Source organism: Physella acuta, unplaced genomic scaffold (genome assembly GCF_028476545.2).
Source record: "Physella acuta isolate Inbredline_101_S28 unplaced genomic scaffold, ASM2847654v3 ptg000205l, whole genome shotgun sequence".
Taxonomy (NCBI): Eukaryota; Metazoa; Mollusca; class Gastropoda; family Physidae; genus Physella; species Physella acuta.
The window spans coordinates 132,817-154,546 of NW_026731724.1; the positions used below are offsets into that span (position 1 = coordinate 132,817).

Here is a 21,730-nt window from a genome sequence, read left to right on the forward strand (position 1 = left end):
AAATACCCTTTAAATAAATATGTATCTAAATAAGTAGTCATATGTATTCCTTTTAGTGTACAACCGACCCTACGAGACAGACTAACCATCGACCGAACCTATTGAGCTACCTACCCATCCCCGAGGCACCCACTGAACCAAACGTTCCAGCTACATCCAACTACACCATTTCGGATCTCCACACACAGCTAACTTCACGTTCAGCTTACGCGTTCAAACCCATAGGTACGTTCATTTTTTAATTTTGTTTTAAGTATGATTTTTGTTTCATGCATTTTATTTTATGTATTTATTTTTATTCTACAGCCAGTGACCTACCCAGTCATCCAACTACTAGACACTTCGTCAATAATGCAAACCGCCCAGTCTACCACCCATCCAGCCATGAGCCGTAACAAGTGTGACATATGCAACCGTGTGTTCACCCGCAAAGACGGTTTGACAAGACATCACGACTCTGTTCACCGCCGACAAGGACATCTCTGTACAACATGCGGGAATCTATTTACACGACTTGACAATTTAACAAGACATTGTAAAACAACACACACCAACCAAACATCACCGACCGACACCCCATCAGCAACCGATAGACAAACTCCACAACCACTATACGTGACCGACAGACAAACCATGCAACCCCTAGCAGCGACCCAAACAACTCGTACCATGACCAACACTATTCCATTAAAGCGACATACGATGTATGACGACATAGCAAACAACAAACGCGTAAAGACTAACAACGACAGTAACGTTAATTCACACACCACTATTTTTCCTGTAGACGACCTACCCATGATACGTTATACATGTGACATATGTGAGCATGCATTCACCTGCAAACATGGTTTGAAACGACATCACGATACGGCACACAGACGACGAAGACATACATGTAGAGAATGTTTGCAAGAATAATTTACGCTTGATTTGAAGTCCGAAGTTGAAGTGATTAGAACACAATTTTCGCGGTCATTTATCCGGTTGAACGGCCTAATTACAGCACCAGCTGTCGCACAACAGCTGTTGCATAATGACCTAAGTGCTTCGCGGAAAGCTACTTAATGTATGTCGTTAATTACCATAACCCGTCAACCGAGCGGGGGTAACTCGGTGAAGCATAACAAAAAATTTAATTAGGTGGGACATCATGCTGTGATGGGCCAGCGGCTGCGATCAATACATTCCCATTAAAACGGGCAGCGGTGAGAAAACAAAGGATAGCTGGTGAATCGATACGTAACAGGTGTTACACGACTGGTTAAATGGAAGTCATGACACAAAGTATACGTTAGCGTTAGTCTTTTATTTTAAATACTATACATCAAAGAAAATAAATATATCAAACAAATAAAACAAATACACAAAGTAGTTAAAATCAAACTGCATAAAATGAATTTCAAACAAATAAACACCAAGTAAACAATCAAATTAAACAATTTAAATCAAACAAATAATCAAATTACGTAATATTAATTAATTATAATTTTAAAAACTCATTAAAACTAATTTAAAAAATTCGTTAAAATTACGTCACAAGGTCAATAAAAAATTACACAATATAAACAAAGTAATTAAATTAAATTCAAACTATTTAAAAATTACAAAATATAAACAAAGTAATTAAATTCATTAAAATCAAAAAAAAAAATAATCAAATTACGTAATAAAAACTCGGGGAGTATTTTGCTATATAACCTTTGCGCCACCCTAGGGAGTATTTTACTATATCTCATTGTACCAGGCTGGGGGAGTATTTTGCTATATAACCTTTGCGCCACCCTAGGGAGTATTTTACTATATCTCGTTGTACCAGGCTGCTGCGCCACCCTGCGCCACCCTCTTCACCCTGCGCCTCACCCTTCACCCTGCGAGTATTTTACTATATCTCGTTGTACCAGGCTGCGCCACCCTGCGCCACCCTCTTCACCCTGCGCCTCACCCTTCACCCTGCGAGTATTTTACTATATATCGTTGTACCAGGCTGCTGCGCCACCCTGCGCCACCCTCTTCACCCTGCGCCTCACCCTTCACCCTGCGAGTATTTTGCTATATCTCGTTGTACCAGGCTGCGCCACCCTGCGCCACCCTCTTCACCCTGCGCCTCACCCTTCACCCTGCGAGTATTTTACTATATATCGTTGTACCAGGCTGCTGCGCCACCCTGCGCCACCCTCTTCACCCTGCGCCTCACCCTTCACCCTGCGAGTATTTTGCTATATCTCGTTGTACCAGGCTGCTGCGCCACCCAAATTCGCTCCAAAAGGGACCTAATATACTACTCTCCTGGCAGATGTTAGCAACGGTCAACAGCGGCCAATTTCTGGAATGAAAAAGTACAGGTCTCTGTTTTCTCTGTCTGTAAGCGGTGATCAATTGAACGAAAGCTTGGTGTATTGATTGACAGCTTTAGCCGGACAAAATTTCTCTCTTTTGGTACTCGGGGGGATTCTTTGGTCCACTAGCCCATGTTACGTTTTGACCACGCCAGAAAAGTCGATTCGTGCTGTAGAGGGGAATATTTCTGCCCTTTAGCTCCTATATTTGTAGTGTTTCTTTCAGGCTATTTGAAGTATTTCCAACACTATCATGATCATTATAAATTTGTAATAAATGTACATGAGTGAGGTTTATTAATATTCTTTTTTTTTCTCTATTTTCCCCATACTTATTTTTTCTGATATCATAAAGATAGATTTTCTCTAGATGTCCCCATTCATTGATGTTGCTCATTTATAGTATGTTATGCTGATACGTCTGTTATATTTGACTTTTATTCCCATCTTTAATCTCAAACATCCCTTCTAACAAACGCAATCAAAACAGGAATTGAAATTCACATCAAATCTTTTTTTTTTCACGTTGCACATCTGAAGCTCTCGCCTGGTCCTTAGACGCTTTAAGCTCAAATTAATTAGATTAATTGCTGGAGAGAGCTATGCCTTTCTATATGCCAGTGCACATGGTAGTTAAACACGTTTAAACCGTGGCAAGAAACATGAGGAAACTCAGCATGTGCCTTGTCTTAACTAAATGCTTGGTGATCCTGAATTATGATGCTCTCCCACGAATAGAAGGAATACATGCAGAGATAATTAGATGCTTGAAAAAAAAAACCTTTGCTCCTTATATATATATATATATATATATATATATATATATATATATATATATATATATATATATATATATATATATATATATAATATAAAGGTTTGATATTGAAACGATGAAGTATGTCAAATCCAAGTATCTGCACTTAAGTTTTTAAAAATAAGTAGCTAGAACATTCTACCACAGTATTACGGGAAGGGCAAATGCTTTGATGAATCTGTAGGATGTTACCTCGCAAAAAAAAACTAAACTAGTCAGTAGTTGATTTACCTCGCAAAAAAAAACTAAACTAGTCAGTAGTTGATTTCAAATTTCAGTTGCATCTCATATTGTGAATGTCGTTTATTGGTGCCAATGTGGTTAGCAATAGATTTACTTACATTTTGTTGTCGGGGCGTTCTGTTGTCTAACTATCGGATATCATCGCTATTACTATTAGTAAATGTACACCCTGCACCATCTGTGTGAACTATCGAGTGACATTTAACATGTTCATTTCTTTACAGGACTATGTTTTTAAACGAACTGGCGTGTTCAACGCTTCTGCTACAGTATCCAATGAATATGGCTCAGCTGAACAGGAGCTTACAATTGTGAGTAGATATTCTCCTATCTAAAAAATGTGGAATAGCTCTCTTGTTAGGATTAACTACAACAAATGAAATATAATTGTTAAACTTATCTATAGGATTTACTTTTTTAACACACCGTTTCTAAACTGCTTTCGAAAATCTTTTTTTAATGCTCGTAACCCCCCCCCCCTCTCCCCCCCCCCCCCCCCCCCCACCCTGTTTGATGTAGCTATCGGAAGCTTGGCAACTCATCCTGTTTAATGGAATCGTTTAAGGGGCTAAGCTAAGGGGGAATCAAAGCTAATTTTATAATGACATTTGTTTTTTCTTGTCACCGTTGCCATGGGGAATAAGTATCATCCGCCATTGAAGCATCCTGAACCCACAGTGTAACTTGTTTTCTCTCTACTCTAGTGTACTATAGAGACGGTGTTTAAGTCAGTCGTTAAGGTTCTCTTAGGGAAATGTGCTAGGTTGATAACCTTAGCCGGGGTTTATTACACATTTCTCGTCTTCGTCTTGTTTTGTGAAGGGCGAAGAAATAGTAAAATTAGAGTGTCTTGGATACGTTCAGCTGAAATGAGGTAAACCAACGCAACACTAAGAATAAAAAACAAAGAGGAAACGCGGTTTTAATTTTTTTTTTAATAGCTAAAGTACTATTTATGTATACAGTATTGGTTGCTAAACTGCATAAATGTAAATATTTACTGGCTACATCGTAATTTTATTGTACAATTTTAGTTTCTATATGTATAAGTTCTCTTTAAATAATGAAATATGCGTTAACACGATAGCATTGTTTAATCACAGAAGGCTGTGATTTATTTACTTTTTAGTCGCAGTGAATGCCCATTTTAAATTGTACTTGCTTAAAAACTATAATTTTTAATTTTAATACTTTTCAAGTTAGGCTTTACACTGTTATTTTCTGTTGCTTTACATCGTTCTATGACTGGGTTCCTATGTTTGAACTGTATGTCTGCTTTGTTGCACAACCTATTTGGTGAGCAGTGTGTTCACATTTTGTTTCTTTCTACAAGCACTATGTTTGTGCCATATTACGCGTTTTTTTTGTGTGTGTTGGTCTGTATCGTTTGTTTTTATAAACTATTTTTCTAAATAAATTTGAATTAGGTGGTCATGGACCAAGGGATTCGAGATGTATTTCTCAAAGTAGTACCAGGTGTAAATGTGTTCTCTACACATAGTCGACTCGACTTCCACCTAACTGCTGTCACCGCTGACAGACAAAGTACCTTTATTACTATAGACTTTGGAGATGGTATAGTTACAAATTCTTCTGTGCGTGAAAATCATGATAATGGCAGCACTTTTCCAGAACTCTCCTCACCTACTCTGTTTGCTAGCTATGGCGAAGGGTGTGACTTAAGTTTAGAATTTTACCACGTGTATACAGCGGAGGGCGTGTTTGATCCTCTTGTTACACTCAACAACCAAGTGACTTCAGTCAGTGTTAAACTACAGAGACCACTGACGCTGCTACACGCCATCTCAGGAACTAAAGTGGAGTCTGATCTGATCGGCCCTGTCTTGGTACCCATACCATTCAATATTGTCTACAGCTCTATATCTGGCAATGTCAGTGTTCTGTGGTCAGTTTTTCATGACAATGGTCATGAATATGTACGGAGGAATACCAACTGTCAATACAACGATGTGGCCTTATCAAAAGCGGAAGATCGGCCTTGCTTACGAACATCTTTTGTATTTCCCGAGGTGGGTAGATATGAAGTCTTTGTGACAGTTTCAAATGGCCTTGGTTCTGAGAACAGCTCCTCCCACATCTTCATACAGGAACCCATAGGGCAAGTAAGACTGTCTTGTTCACAAGGCCCGTATGTCGAAGTTGAACAAGAGGTTGTTTGTAAAGCTGATGCCAACTCCGGTACAGATGTGCTTTTTAACTGGGACTTTCATGATGCTTCATACTCTACAGAAGCCGCATCTCTAAACACTTCCTCCATTGCCAAGCATTCGTTTCTGTACCCCGGTACGTACGACATCAGTGTAGCCGCATACAACAACCTGAGCAGCGTCCTGGGGGTTTTAAGTTACAGCTTGCACGTGGAGACACCCATAGACTGTTTGAACGTCAGCCTTGCCGCCACCCAGCCTAGGGTGCCATTCAGTTTGGTTGTCAACGCAACTCGTGGGTCGCACGTCGGGTTGGAGCTGGATGTTGGACGCGGTGAAAAAGTTTTACCACGGCAAGTGACGGTTGACGGCCACACGACCAGCGCCGTTTTTATCTTGAGCTACTCGAGAGCAGGGATCTTCCCCGTGACGGTCGTGGCCTCAAACCACATTTCCAACGTGAGCCAAACATTTGAGGTTGACGTGCAGGAGACACCCCCTGAGTTTTGTATTCAGATACTGCCGGCCTCTCTCCCCGAGTTTATCACCTTGACTGTAAAGAGCCCCTCTGGTAAGACTGTCATGATGTGCACGTCAGTTTAAGGCCTGGATAGTTTCTAACCTCTGCATCAAGCGTATGATTTTTGTTGTTAGCATGGATTAATAGTGCCCAAATCTTTGTTTGGTAGAATTTCTCCTGGTTTTCCGAATCGCCTGTTTGCAGCATACCTAAAGAATTCATGAAATTTTTTTTTGAAGCATGTCTCAAAAATGTCCGAATCATTGGTTTCATGTTGTTTTTTCTATATATTCCCTATCTGGTAATGAGTTATTCGTCTACTAACAAGGATTTTGTTCACCTCATTTAACAATAACAATTTTTTTACACCCACTTAATGGATGTTATAAAATTCTTTAGTTAAACTAAGTGCTTTATATAACTCTTTCAATAATTTTTTTTAATAATAAATGTTTTAAGACGTATTAAGGATTGACACATACATACATATTCATTATATATACATACACATCTACTTAGCACGTTGCCTAAATATTATTTCATTTTAAAGTACATTTCAATCATACTACTATCAAATAAATGGTTAACAAACGTATCCTTTTTTTCCCCCATAAAGCCGAGGTGTCAAAGTGTGTCTGTATTATTATGCTTGGATTGTTATGCCGTAATCTGTTGGTTAGAATGTCAAGATAGCATGCCACCTTTCACAGTGCAGCGCTGGACCTTTTAACAACAACATTACCACAGTACTTTTCTCACCCTTTCAGCCACAGCCATCTGTGTGAGTCTGTAAGTCTGTTGTGCTCACTCACGCCACGTACAATCACACACACACACACATTTACTCACATCAACCAACCTTTAGTTTAATACGCATTTTAGTGATATCTTATACATTTTGTCATGCGTGGATTATCAGTAAAAAGCCAGTATGTTATTTACTTTTAAAAAATCACCCAAAGTTCTGGCATTCTTTGGTTTTCAAAACTCTTTTAGTCAAGTAGTCTTACCAATTTTCAAACAAAAAAAGAAGGAATAAAATCATCATCTAGTTATGTCAGATGCCATTTATATACTTGTGTGTGCATCATTTATCTGAAATCCACCGAGTTGAATTGTCTTGAATTCCTGTGTAAGCCAGGAACAGCCCATTCAAGTCTCCCTGATATGATCAGTGCTGTCTCGGGTTCTCTCTCATTTGGCGTCGCAGTGGGCCACAAATGCTGCCTTGGGGGATATAGCGCTGCGGCGGTCATGTTAAAAAAAACGGAACTGTGTTTACTTTGGCGGTCCTAACAAACATGCAGGGTTAAATGTGGATTCGCTTCAAATATTTATGCTGTAGTTTATCAGTCAGTTTTAGAAAGTTAAACATCTACTTCAGCATCTGGTATCGGATTTTAGAAAAATGTATGAACTATAGACTCGATATTGGCGTTTTTGTTTCCTTGCACATGTTCGTATTCAAGCGGTTATGTTGGTACTGGTGGTTCCGTTCTTTTTTTTACATGCTCAAACCCAGCCCTAACAGGTTGTATCAACACCTTCATTATAAGTCCAACCTCATTCAAGCTAAACACCTATTCTAATTAAAGTACAAGTCTGATTTTTTAAAGAATTGTATGTGTCTAGCTGCACTCCATGAACTGTGTTGAAGACGTATTTAGTGATCGGCTTTAGAAGAGTGTAAACTGCATACTTGCACACGTCCATGTCCACACTATGCTTAGAATAGGTTCGATCATAAAAACGCCTAGAAAGACGATAAATTCTATTTGTTTTAGAGAGATTGGCTGACGGTTATTTGATTTAGAGTTAATAGCTTTTAAAAACAACTACAACCTGAAATACAAGATTATATAGTTTTAAAATCCGATAGCCATTAGTCCAATAGATGGTAAACGAATGTTTACAGTTGCAGCTTCTGGTAGCCATTGTCAGTTGGATGTTAAATCAATGCTTGGAACCTTCAGCCTCTCAACCACAGTGCTAGATGTTTTCACGGTAACAGGAAGTGATTATACTCTGTCGGCTCTCCTCAAAGATAATGCTAGTTAGACAGCCTTTATAAATACCCGTGGTTAGGCCTAATTTGCCAACTGATGTGTGCCTATGAAAACATAATTAGAATTAAGGATGTGGCGGAAATATGTGTAAGTGCCGTTACTAAAACAAATGCCCTTCAGAAAATAGCACCTATATATATATATATATATATATATATATATATATATATATATATATATATATATATATATATATATATATATATTTAAATGTGTACATTTGAAACAAATGAATCACTTTTAAAAAAAAAAAAGACAGGTGTTGAATGAAATGATATAAATGAATGAATAAGATTAATCTAGAGGAAAACAGTGGTAACAAGTTTGGTTCATACTACTCAAAACTTCTGTGTGGATGTTCCCGAAATACACGTTCATTTTTAATGGCTAACATGTATGGCATGTTCTCAGTATATCTCTCCACTTCAGTGATGTACTTTATATCAGATCTCTGGCATGATTAATTCATGCTAAATTACATTTAAGCTGAGCGAAACTTAATGTGTTATTTGGCTCACTTACCCTAGCGGCTGCTGGCCTACGTATTTTTTCGTTGTGAGCCAGATGCAACGCTGCCCCCTAACACCAGTTAAGAGTACAATGCTGGTGTATAACCAAGCATGCTTACAGCAGCTGATAGTTGATATAAACTGTGTGCCAATTTAAAAACAAAAGTATACCCTCCAGCATACAAAAACCGTATTAATTTCATTCCCCCCCCCCTATGCTAAGTATTAATAACAATTCTTTAAACTCCAACATAAATAAAGAATCGGTTTCTAAAAAAAAAGTTTTATCTCTTTGTTTTCTTTATACTACCACAATAGACTAACTTTCTGCATGTAATGCATTTTCCAAATTGTAAGCTTGCAAAATCTATGGATGCAAAACTAACCATATTATTATAATAAGTATTGTCAAAATATTCTTACTTCTAACATTGTTTATAATTATATTTGAAATATCCTTAGAACTCGTGCATCTTTTGATACCGTAACCAATAAGAAAATATGATATTGTGCATACAGCTATAAAAACATCATATTTTATCTCTGACATACTCTAGTAGTAGTACGGTGGGCCTCTATAAACACAAGTTTTATAGACTGATTGTACGTAAACATATGTTTATATTTTCTAATTCATAACGCGTTTACAAGAAATATGTGGAAACAAACCATCCATCTATAAAATAATAACGCTGTCTTTGGATAATGAAAAAAAAAGGTTATAGGCTTTAGTTATTGGCTAGAGCTCTGGTTATTGTCACCTCGCAACGAGGCAGACACGTGATTAAATTGATCTGACATAATTGATAGGGTGACTGTAATTGACTGGGTGTAGAGATTCTCACTGGCGTCTGATACCAGGCATGTGCTAGTCATCGCTAGTCATTGGCTAGAGCTTACTTTCCTTGATTTGTTATCAGGTAAACTTGTGCTAGGGAATAGACCACTGGCTAGAGCTTACTTTCCTTGATTTGTTATCAGGTAAACTTGTGCTAGGGAATAGACCACTGGCTAGAGCTTACTTTCCTTGATTTGTTATCAGGTAAACTTGTGCTAGGGAATAGACCACTGGCTAGAGCTTACTTTCCTTGATTTCTTATCAGGTAAACTTGTGCACAGAGAGGACCTCATCTTTAAGTTCCAGTTCCACGATGAAGAATCTCCACGCTTCACGCAAGTACCCGTGGTCACACGGGAGGTGAATAAGAGATCCCCCACACCATGGCTCCATCTCTCTCAATGGGGGGATTGTACTACTGCCCGCAAAAACAACACCGCTGGAGATGACGATCAAGACAGTCGCCGTTATCTTGAAAAGGGTGCCAGCGGAAAGGCGAATCGGTTCTTTGTTGAAGTGACTGTGTCCAACTTAGGTAAGCTTTGCCCTTTTCAATTTCACAACTGTTCTATCGGTTCTGATATACCTGTGGTAGGTTTTAACGTCGGTGAACAATTGAAGTGGGAATCGACATCACATTATGTTCTAGCATGCACCTGTTTCTTGACATTATTTTAATGGCATCAAAGGGGCTAGACTCGCAGTTCAAAAAAAAAAAAAAAAAGAAAAAAGAAGTTCAATAGTTTCAAAACATGGTTCAGTATTTAAAAACTAAATTTGTTAGTTCGTTGCCATATTGTTAACAAAATCAGTATAGAGGAATGTATGAGATTTGCTGAAAAGAATTGATTTTAAAAATACAATTCAGTTGGCAATTAAATACACCTACTAAAATTGTAAAAGCGCTCCACACTTTTACTTACCATTATTTAGATCTAAGTCGTGATGTACTTCATTTCTTCATATCTTTAGAGAATTTTTCTTCTTTTTTACTATTTCATATACAAAGAATAGATGAAGTATTGTAGTCCTACACAAAATCAAAATCGAGATTTTGCCAAATCTGTATGTTTTACATGTGCTCAAATAACCTGTTTATTATATTTCGCATCATTGTGTTGAGAACGTCGTATTGAAATGTATAATATCGAATTAGATTGGTTGTGTATTATAGTGTATTAAGTCTTATCTTATTGCATTTTGTGTGTTGTGTTTTGTGTGTTTTTGTTGTAGTTTTGCTTGGGATATTTTTAATTGTGTTATGGTTTTGTTACACCTTTTTTTTACTTTCTCGTATATACGAAATATAGTCTTGTAATCGTGCAAAAAAAAAATCGATATTTTTGGAAATCTCGACGTTTTACACCTCCCTGAGTCGGAAAAACATATTTTTGCAATCTTGTCCGTGTCTGTGTGTATGTCTGTGTGTGTGTCTGTGTGTGTGTGTGTCTGTAAACACGATAACTTGAGCACCGTTACAGCTAGGTTGATGAAATTTCATATATAAGTATTTTATCAAAATCTTAGATCCGTATCAGTTTTTGAGCGATTTCCGATAACCGGAAGTGGTACTTTTTTTTACTTTGAATTTTTCAAAAGCCTATAACTTGAGTACTATTTCAGATATATAAATAAAATTTCACATGTAAGCAAAATATCTAATTCTATACCTTCTATAAAATTTAGAGTAATTTCCGTTGACCGGAAGTAGTAATTTATGCTATTTCCAATTTCTCAAAAAAAAAACGCATATAAATTTATAAAGTACTAATAATATTCCGCACTATTATGCATATTTTGTTTTGGCGTTCGCTTGGTGCGCAATTCTTTTTTTTCTACGAGATTCTATTCTATTTTTAAAAGTTTAAGTAATTAAAAATCATGTCTATATTCCGAGTTGCCATCCCACGTAGTGTTATATAAGAATATTCGAGAAATTTTAGGGGAGATCACTCCTGGTTTATTTTAAAGAAAATTATGCTGTGTTTGTGTTGGGCTTTTGTTGTGTAATCTTTAAGATCCGTTTTGTCTTATTTGATTTTTTTGTTTGTTTTGTTTTGTGTTCGTTTTGATACGATCTAGACGATGTCTTATTTTTATATAGTACAAAATACATGTCCTTAGGTAAAAAATAAAAGTGATCAAAAGTAAAGTGGTAAAGATTATGACATATTAAATTTCCGTTGCGTCTGCCCAGCATTGTTTGTGTTATAACATACTAATGTATGTTATTGAGACTGGGCCCTATCTTCTCATTTATGGAGACTGCTGCACTATATAGACATTGTTTTTTTCAATTCAAGTAAAGAGCTGACATGGTTTTTTTTTCAATTCAAGTAAAGAGCTGACATTGTTTTTTTCAATTCAAGTAAAGAGCTGACATTGTTTTTTTCAATTCAAGTAAAGAGCTGACATTGTTTTTTTCAATTCAAGTAAAGAGCTGACATTGTTTTTTTCAATTCAAGTAAAGAGCTGACATTGTTTTTTTCAATTCAAGTAAAGAGCTGACATTGTTTTTTTCAATTCAAGTAAAGAGCTGACATTGTTTTTTTCAATTCAAGTAAAGAGCTGACATTGTTTTTTCAATTCAAGTAAAGAGCTGACATTGTTTTTTTCAATTCAAGTAAAGAGCTGACATTGTTTTTTCAATTCAAGTAACGAGCTCTGTATGATACTGCTCCTTAATAATAACCTTGTTTAAATGAGCTGTTACGAAACGACCACGGCTAGGACATGTGATACTCTGTGACCGGCGTCCTGACTGCGGCTAGAGTTGAAGTGCCTGTGGAAACAGACAGCTAGGTGTTAGCAAGTCAAAGCCAGTTGATTATCAATGCCGCGACGTGGAGAGACGGGCGGGGGCGGCGTCATTTGCTGGCCTGTATCCTCGTCACCCCAGGAGCGACAGGATTAGCATAAACTAAGCTTCGTATCGTTGCCCCAGGGTCGCCTCAACATTAGCCGACATTTCCTACTCGGGGATAGCTTACTGCTATCTTAATTGAAAGGAGATAAGGGCTATTAGAGAGTATGCCATCGTTCAAATGTTAATGATTTCATTGTTTTTATAGACCCTTAAGTCGATGTAGTGTTATGCTATTCTAACTTGCAGGAAACTCACGTTGTTTGTCGGTATGCTCTGCGTGATGAAGATATTACTAGAGGCTAGGTCTTAATAGCTGACTTTTTAATTCTATTTGTAGAATAGCAAGAATAAAAATCTGAACTGTTAACACTATCATGGTAAAACTATGGAGGAAATAATGTAATGATAGGGGTTAAGGGTGTTTATTTAAAATAATATTGATCAAGGTATTTGAGAGGTAGATTTGTATGTGGCGTGTATATAAAGGCCTAGAATGTGGCCATTCCAATGAGCGAACTGATCTTTTATGGGCTTGTGTAATCAGCGGTGCATTTTTTTTTTGCTTAGCATTGGGTAGCATTGTTCGGATATTACAGCACAAGTTGGGTAGAAATAAGTTGACGATTTATGTAACATGGCGAGGGCTTCTAATTGATTCTAGTTTATGACTATCTGTTTACTTTACTGGGGTCGAGAAGGCTTGGGTAGAATGGCCAGCATTGAGCTAAACAATCGTTGTGTGTGTCGGGGGGGGGGTGCATTTTTTGTACAAATTACTATTTTCAGTAAACCTTTTGTAATACAAACCTGTTTACTCCAGTTAATTTTATTTCATTCAAGCCCGTATCTCTGTTTTGTTTTAAGGCTGTTCATACATCTAAAAAAATATATTCATTGATTTAACTGTTTGTTTTCTGGAAGATAGGGCTTAAACTATACATGTAATCCTATCTTTTTAAAATTTTCCCAACAGAAAAATCCTATCTTTTTAAAAATTTACTCACAAAAAAATCCCAATTTTTAAAATTTACCCATAAAAAATTCCCAATTTTTTAAAATTTACCCACAAAAAATCCTAATCTTTCAAATTTACCCATAAAAAAACCTAATTTAAAAAAAAATTTACCCACAAAAAAATCAAGTTTGAATATTTTTTTTCCACAGTTGACTAACTCATAAAATCGGCGCTATCTTCAAAAGTGTTTCTCTCTCTCTCTCTCTCTCTCTTTCTCTCTCTCTCTCTCTCTTATCGGCTAAAAATGTATGCACCCATCGTGTTCCTGCTGCGTAATACCATCTGTTCGTATTTGTCCTAATCACTCCATTTCTTTATCATGTCTTATAGATAACCGACTAATGGCAATTATTGAAACTAGGCAACACAAATCAGGGATTATGCTTGAAACGGATAAGTAGTATATATATATATATATATATATATATATATATATATATATATATATATATATATATATATATATATATATATATATATATCAAAGTTATGTCAGTCATTACTGACATTATATGATTTAAATTGTTGATTTCACAGACTGACTATTTTATATTGGAAAATATTTTACCTTTTTAATCATTCTTCTACCGGTTTCCCCTCTCCTGTTTCTGATCTTGTTAGAGATGAAACCTAAAATACACATCGAGGTTTTATGTTTTAAAAAATGTTAGTGATATTTATTATGCCATTATTATAGCCCGGCAAATAACATAAACTAAAGGTAATGATTTTACATTTGATTGCGTTCAACATTGAAGCTCCCATTAGTATAAAAACATAATTTAAAAATTTACACTGATTTTAAATATGTGTCAAAACACTTTCTAAATACTAAACATGTGTAATTTAATTTTAATCTTCTTGAAGAGTGCAATAATTTCAGCTGTATTAAATAATTAAGTAAATGTTTTACTATTTCTGTTAAATGTCAAAATCAGTTAAATCAGACCTCTTATAGCAGATCTCAGTTTCGTCCCCTTCTGTCCAACTCTTACCCCATTTTGATTGTACCCATAGTAGGGCGTGTTGTTTCTTAGTCTTATTTTTTTGTTTAACCTAGAAAATTCAATAGAAGGAGATATCGTTTTTTATTAGTCGCAAGCTTTATGGGGATATGACCATTCCATCGGTGATCGGAAAGATGCGCAACAGAAAACTGCGCACAAAAAAGTGCGTAAGGGCAGTTTTGTTTATTCGAAGCGAGCAATATAGACACTAACAAATAATGACTACTTGTGCATTGTAGCATAATAAAACATTTCCACGGAATATTACACAATTAACGTGTATTAGTATAATTAGTTTGTATTTTCACATTTTTCTGTTTGCGCAGTTTTCCAATTGCGCATTTTTCTAGGAATCCAATCCATCTATAATTCAAGCGAAGCTGATTATTAAGCTACTCAAGTGTATCCATATATATTTATATATATATCTTGTGGAAACAACTTGTTTTATTATATGATGAAAACCTACATAGGTGTTATACACTCTCAAGTAAATGACCAGCGTTGGTTGGATACAGCAACAAACACATTTTTTTACTGTCCATTTTGAACCATGCCTTGTAACTAGTAACTTCTTTCTAACAGCTCAGGCCAAGGTGCCTATCTTTTTTTCCATTATCGAGTAATTAAATATGCACTTGCCAAGCAATTTGCCAGTATCTCTCGTCTCACAGCCTTAGTTATAAGATAATTAAAATTTAATTTCCCTTTTTTTTTATCTTGCTCTTTCTCAGTTGGCCAGAGGAGCAGAGGACTAACACTGTCTGGTTTTGAAAACAATGTTAGAAAAAAAGATGGCCGTTGGCGGGGGAGAGGGCAGAGGAAGAGCAGAAAGAACAGGAAGAACCCTACACTGTGGCACGATACTGTAGTAAGGGTTCGAGAAAATACGGCTTTTCTTTTGGCGGTAAGTGGGGTCCGAAAAAAAAAAGGCTCGCCTCACTCAATTTTATGTACCGGAAATGCTTCTCCCACCGCCTTATTTAATACTTTATCCTTCCATTGCTTAATTGCTGGGGTTGAGTTTCTTTGAAATTTGATATACGTTGAAATAACATACTGTGTTAATTATGAATATGTTAAGCTTTTATTTTTTACACAATTATTTGGAAAACAGGAAAACGAATCTGGGTTATTTTTTTGTGCTGCATCCTAATATTTAATCATCAAATGTAATTACCGACCGATTTAAGTAAATACGTTCATAGTAGGCCTATAGTCAATGAATCCTGTTGCTGGCTTTATTTTATATATACAGACAGGTAGCGTTTTAATGTGGTTAGCCCAAACTGCACAATATAAATAGGCATTTTTAAGCAATAAAATTACAACTCGGCTTTTAAAGTTTTAAAATTGCTCCTTGTTCTAAGATATGTGCTATTAAAACACCAGACAAGATCACGCACTAACGGTTTAGGAATCGCGCATATTTAAAATTCAACTCTTTGGCTGTTAGAACTTTCGTCTGCCATCCCGAAAGTCTCGAGTTCGAATCCCGGGCTCGAGTCTGTAGGACGTCCCTGAGTCCTCCTAGCTCTGAGGGGTACCCGACTCACGTTAGGGAAAGTAAAGGTGGCTGGGAATAGTGCTGACCACACTATCCCTTCATATGCCGAGGTCAATGAAGCAGGTGAACTCTATTTCACCTGCACCATGGACCTAAGGTTTGAAAGGGCTCTTTACTTTTTCTTCGTGATACGACCGCCGTTAATGCAACTGCACGGGAGCGCCATTTTCTTTCTCTGTTAGCCAGTCCTAAGACATCCCCCCCCCCCCCCCCCTCATCATTGTCCCCAAGATCAAGTACCCCCTGTCAACAAACCTCCCCCCCCCCCCCCCGGATAGTTCCCCTTTCCCCTTGATATTACAAATATATTTATACCTATCCCCACCCAACTCCAAATCCTGCTATCTTTAACTCTATCTCTAACGTTAATATCCTTAACCTATCCCTATCCCTACTGATACATCGATCCCTAACTCCCCTAACACTAATCATATCTCTATCCCTAACAGTTGCATGGACACTTAGTAATTGATCGGGGAGGGTAATGTTCTGCAAGTTTTTTTTGGGAGGGGGTTAATTTACAGGGGGTAATTGATCTAAGTAGCAATGACGTGGAAATGATTTGGGGGGGGGGGGGGGTAATATCCTGCTCCCCCTTTTTGCCATCTTTTTGTCTTGCTGTGATATCTGTCCACGATGGTTTCAGACTGAGCCAACTGAGTCGCTGCCTTTAGAGGTCTCCAAATGACTCAGTTGGTTTTCGTAGATTGCGTTCTATGACCCAAAACTCATCAGCTATGAGGAATTATTAAGAATAATAGTCATATCTTTCTGGACACCTACCCTACGCCTTGATACTTATACACAATCAAAGAGAGAAAAGGGAAGGTTAGCTTTTGGGTACTATTAATAGCCGTTATGGTAAAAGTGCAGTAAAACGAAAAGCAACCTGTTAACATGATTTGATTCCCGTTCGTATGTTTTAACATGGTTTCATTTAGAAGTTGCTTAAATTTGTTTAAAGGCCCTTTTAAAAAAAAAAGTTTTTTGTTTGTTTGGCAGAACAAGTCCAACGGAGTCAACTCTTTACTTGTTAACTATGAAGAGAAACTTACGGAAATTGTTCCTTGTTTAAAAAATAGGTATGTAATTTTCTATAATGTTTTTGCTGTGATTAAATATGTTTAAAAATATTTTCTGTTTAAGACAATAGGAGATGAATCGTTCTGTTAACTTTTGAAACTTTTATATGGATTTTCCTTTTTAATGCTTAGCCAATTTTTGTTTTGTTCGTCTGGTGAATTGTTTGAGTGATTTGTTATAGTGCACTGTATGAATGCTTTGTTATATAGTGCATTTATTCAGTGCTTTGTTTCAATGCTTTGAGTGCATTGTTTTAGTGCTTTGTTTTAGTTTGCACAAAGACGTATGAAGTTTGATCCCGGGATCAAATAGGTTCAGTAATCACAGGTCGAATAGTACATACAAAAATAAGATCGAATGCGTGTGTAAAGAAATGTAGCTTATTCAAGGGGAAAGGGGAAGCCTGCTTGATTTCCTCCCTCTAGTCTTGTACTCAAACGGAAGCGTGCAAGATTCAAGTCACACGACGTAGCGAGATTTCATCATTTACCTGTAAGGTGGCAGTTATTCGGCCTATGCCTGTGTCAAATAAAAGACCATATGCTCCCTGCCGTTCTAAAGGCCAAAAGTCGAACTCCCGCAATTTTCCATATGCTTTATAGTTGGGTGCGACAAGAACACACCGATCCACGCATTCTCCCTCAACCCCATAGCTCCATACACCAACACCCACACCCATAGCTCCACACATCAACACCCCCACCCATAGCTCCATACATCAACACCCCCACCCATAGCTCCATACATCAACACACACACACACACACCCATAGCTCCATACATCAACACACACACCCACACCCATAGCTCCATACATCAACACACACACACACACACCCATAGCTCCATACATCAACACACACACACACACACAGCTCCATACATCAACACACACATACACACCCATAGCTCCATACATCAACACACACACCAATAGCTCCATACACCAACACCCCCACCCATAACTCCATATATCAACACATCCACTCATAGCTCCATATATCAACACACCCACCCATAACTCCATACATCAACACACCCACCCATAACTCCATATATCAACACACCCACCCATAACTCCATATATCAACATATCCACTCATAGCTCCATATATCAACACACCCACCCATAACTCCATATATCAACACACCCACCCATAACTCCATATATCAACATATCCACTCATAGCTCCATATATCAACACATCTACCCATAGCTCCATACATCAACACATCTACCCATAGCTCCATATATCAACACACCCATCCATAGCTCCATATATCAACATATCCACTCATAGCTCCATATATCAACACATCTACCCATAGCTCCATACATCAACACATCTACCCATAGCTCCATGCATCAACACACACACCCATAACTCCATATATCGACACGCCCATCCATAGCTCCATATATCAACACATCCACTCATAGCTCCATATATCAACACACCCACCCATAACTCCATATATCAACACATCTACCCATAGCTCCATATATCAACATATCTACCCATAGCTCCATACATCAACACATCCACCCATAGCTCCATATATCAACATATCCACTCATAGCTCCATATATCAACACACCCATCCATAGCTCCATATATCAACACATCCACTCATAGCTCCATATATCAACACACCCACCCATAACTCCATATATCAACACATCTACCCATAGCTCCATATATCAACACACCCACACACATAGCTCCATATATCAACACACCCATCCATAGCTCCATATATCAACACATCCACTCATAGCTCCATATATCAACACACCCACCCATAACTCCATATATCAACACATACACCCATAGCTCCATATATCAACACATACACCCATAGCACCATACATCAACACCCCTACCCCCATAGCTCCATATATCAACTCGCCCACCCATAGCTCCATATATCAACACGCCCACCCATAGCTCCATATATCAACACATCCACCCATAGCAAAGCACATCAACACATCCACACCCACACCTCTATACATCATCACACTCACACACATAGCACCATACATCAACACACACACACGCCCACCCATAGCTCCATACATCAACACACACACACACACCCATAACTCCATATATCAACACATCTACCCATAGCTCCATATATCAACACACCCATCCATAGCTCCATATATCAACACATACACCCAAAGCTCCATATATCAACACATACACCCATAGCTCCATACATCAACACCCCTACCCCCATAGCTCCATATATCAACTCGCCCACCCATAGCTCCATATATCAACACACCCACCCATAGCTCCATATATCAACACATCCACCCATAGCAAAGCACATCAACACATCCACACCCACACCTCCATACATCATCACACATAGCACCATACATCAACACACACACACGCCCACCCATAGCTCCATACATCAACACACACACACACACCCATAGCTCCATACATCAACACCCCCATCCATAGCTCCATACATCAACACGCCCACCCACACCTCCATACATCAGCACACACACACACACACCCATAGCTCCATACATCAACACCCCCACCCATAGCTCCATACATCAACACACACACCAATAGCTCCATATATCAACACACACACACACCCACACCTCCATACATCAACACACTCACACCCATAGCTCCATACATCAACACACACACCAATAGCTCCATATATCAACACACACACACCCATAGCTTCATACATCAACACACACACCAATAGCTCCATATATCAACACACACACACCCATAGCTTCATACATCAACACACACACCAATAGCTCCATATATCAACACACACACACCCATAGCTCTATACATCAACACACACACCAATAGCTCCATATATCAACACACACACACCCATAGCTCCATACATCAACACACACACACCAATAGCTCCATATATCAACACACACACACCCATAGCTTCATACATCAACACACACACCAATAGCTCCATATATCAACACACACACACCCATAGCTTCATACATCAACACACACACCAATAGCTCCATATATTAACACACACACACCCATAGCTTCATACATCAACAAACTTAGCTATCCGTTCATTTATTCACTCATCCGCTCACCCTCCAATGTATCGGTTTATACACTTTCTCATCCATGTATCCACACACATATCCATTGATCCACCGCCTTCCCATCCATCTATCTATTCACATTCCAACCCACCCATTCTACCCTTCGTTACCAAAATGCTACTAATATGTATAATTAAATTATTCTGTACACAGTCATGTAATTATACATTAGTACAAATATGGATACAGACCTAATGTACCTGCCTATGTTCACGTGCTGATGTTTGGGCGCATCTGTGTACGTGGATTGTACACACCACTTGTGCCCACCCAATATCTCGATGATTAAAACAGTGTTGACATTAGGCGTTGTGTAAAATCGTGTGACAATCTTTGCTCTCCCTCCGTGTGAATAATTTAATGAATCGGTCACTAGTCTGATCCATTTGCGTTATCCTGTGCTGGCCGAAATTTGAGTCGGGTCCAAAATCAGGCGTTGTCATTACTTGATGATTTCTATTGATTGGCGCTGCTGCTGTTGGAGGATCACGCTGCATAGATCGGACGTTAAACAGAAAAAAAAAAAATCTCTTACTCATCGAAGCACTTCATTTTCCGACCATTACCTCTCAGCCCCATTTCCCAAATCATCACGCAAGTTTGTTTTCATTGACCACTATCTCGTACTCAGTGGATTTCCAGCTTGCCGTCTAATATTAGTGGGGTATTTCTACGAAGGTTTTATTTTTATTTTTGTGCATAATTTCACTTTGTTTCTAACCTATTTTTTGCTTCTCAATTTCAGTATTTAAAATGTTTGTACCATTTCTTTTCGCGTTTCTCAAAATCTGTCATGTATGTAACTTGCATTTATATTTGAACCTAATTCGAGCTTGAACATAAACATTATCTAGATATATCCTGTTGATTTTTGTGCGTTTATCCCATTAGATATAAATAATGCAATGTTTACTCCTTTAAAAAATTGCTACCTTTGAAAAACTGAGTGGGGTCATACCAAAGTATTGACGTGTTTCCAATCTCGGCTTGGATGGCATCAATGCATGCTTCATCTCTTTGGCAACAAAACTGTACAGATCTATGGCCCACATTCTTTTATTTGCATTAATCATACACATTTTTAATCTCTGCCTGTTAGCTATTCACTTTTGTTACAAAATGTAGGCTTCATATTATTATTGTTTAACATAATTAACCTTTTTTAAAAAAATGTTGTATTCATGAAACGTTACATTGAAGTACAGCTGTTTTGTGATTGTTTTTCAATTTAGCTTTGAAAATGTTAGCAGTATCTCATACAGCGAAATGTTAGGAGTTTCTCATATAGCAAATGTTAGGAGTTTCTCATACAGCAAAATGTTAGGAATATCTCATATAGCAAATGTTAGGAGTATCTGATATAGTAAATGTTAGGAGTATCTGATATAGTAAATGTTAGGAGTATTTGATATAGCAAATGTTAGGAGTATCTGATATAGCAAATGTTAGGAGTATCTCATATAGCAAATGTTAGGAGTATCTGATATAGCAAATGTTAGGAATATCTCATATAGCAAATGTTAGGAGTATCTGATATAGTAAATGTTAGGAGT

At 37.6% G+C, this 21,730-nt stretch overlaps 1 protein-coding gene across 1 annotated transcript in view; it reads left to right on the forward strand.

Annotated features, from left to right (window-relative positions):
- Window positions 1-21,730, forward strand: part of LOC131937262 (uncharacterized) — a 65,682-nt gene that overhangs the window by 31,948 nt on the left and 12,004 nt on the right. The window contains exons 8-12 of the mRNA XM_059294549.1: window positions 3,624-3,710; window positions 4,827-6,138; window positions 9,766-10,035; window positions 15,123-15,295; window positions 16,958-17,037. Of these exons, the coding sequence (XP_059150532.1) occupies window positions 3,624-3,710; window positions 4,827-6,138; window positions 9,766-10,035; window positions 15,123-15,295; window positions 16,958-17,037 (1,922 nt within the window). The remainder of the gene's footprint in view (window positions 1-3,623; window positions 3,711-4,826; window positions 6,139-9,765; window positions 10,036-15,122; window positions 15,296-16,957; window positions 17,038-21,730) is intronic.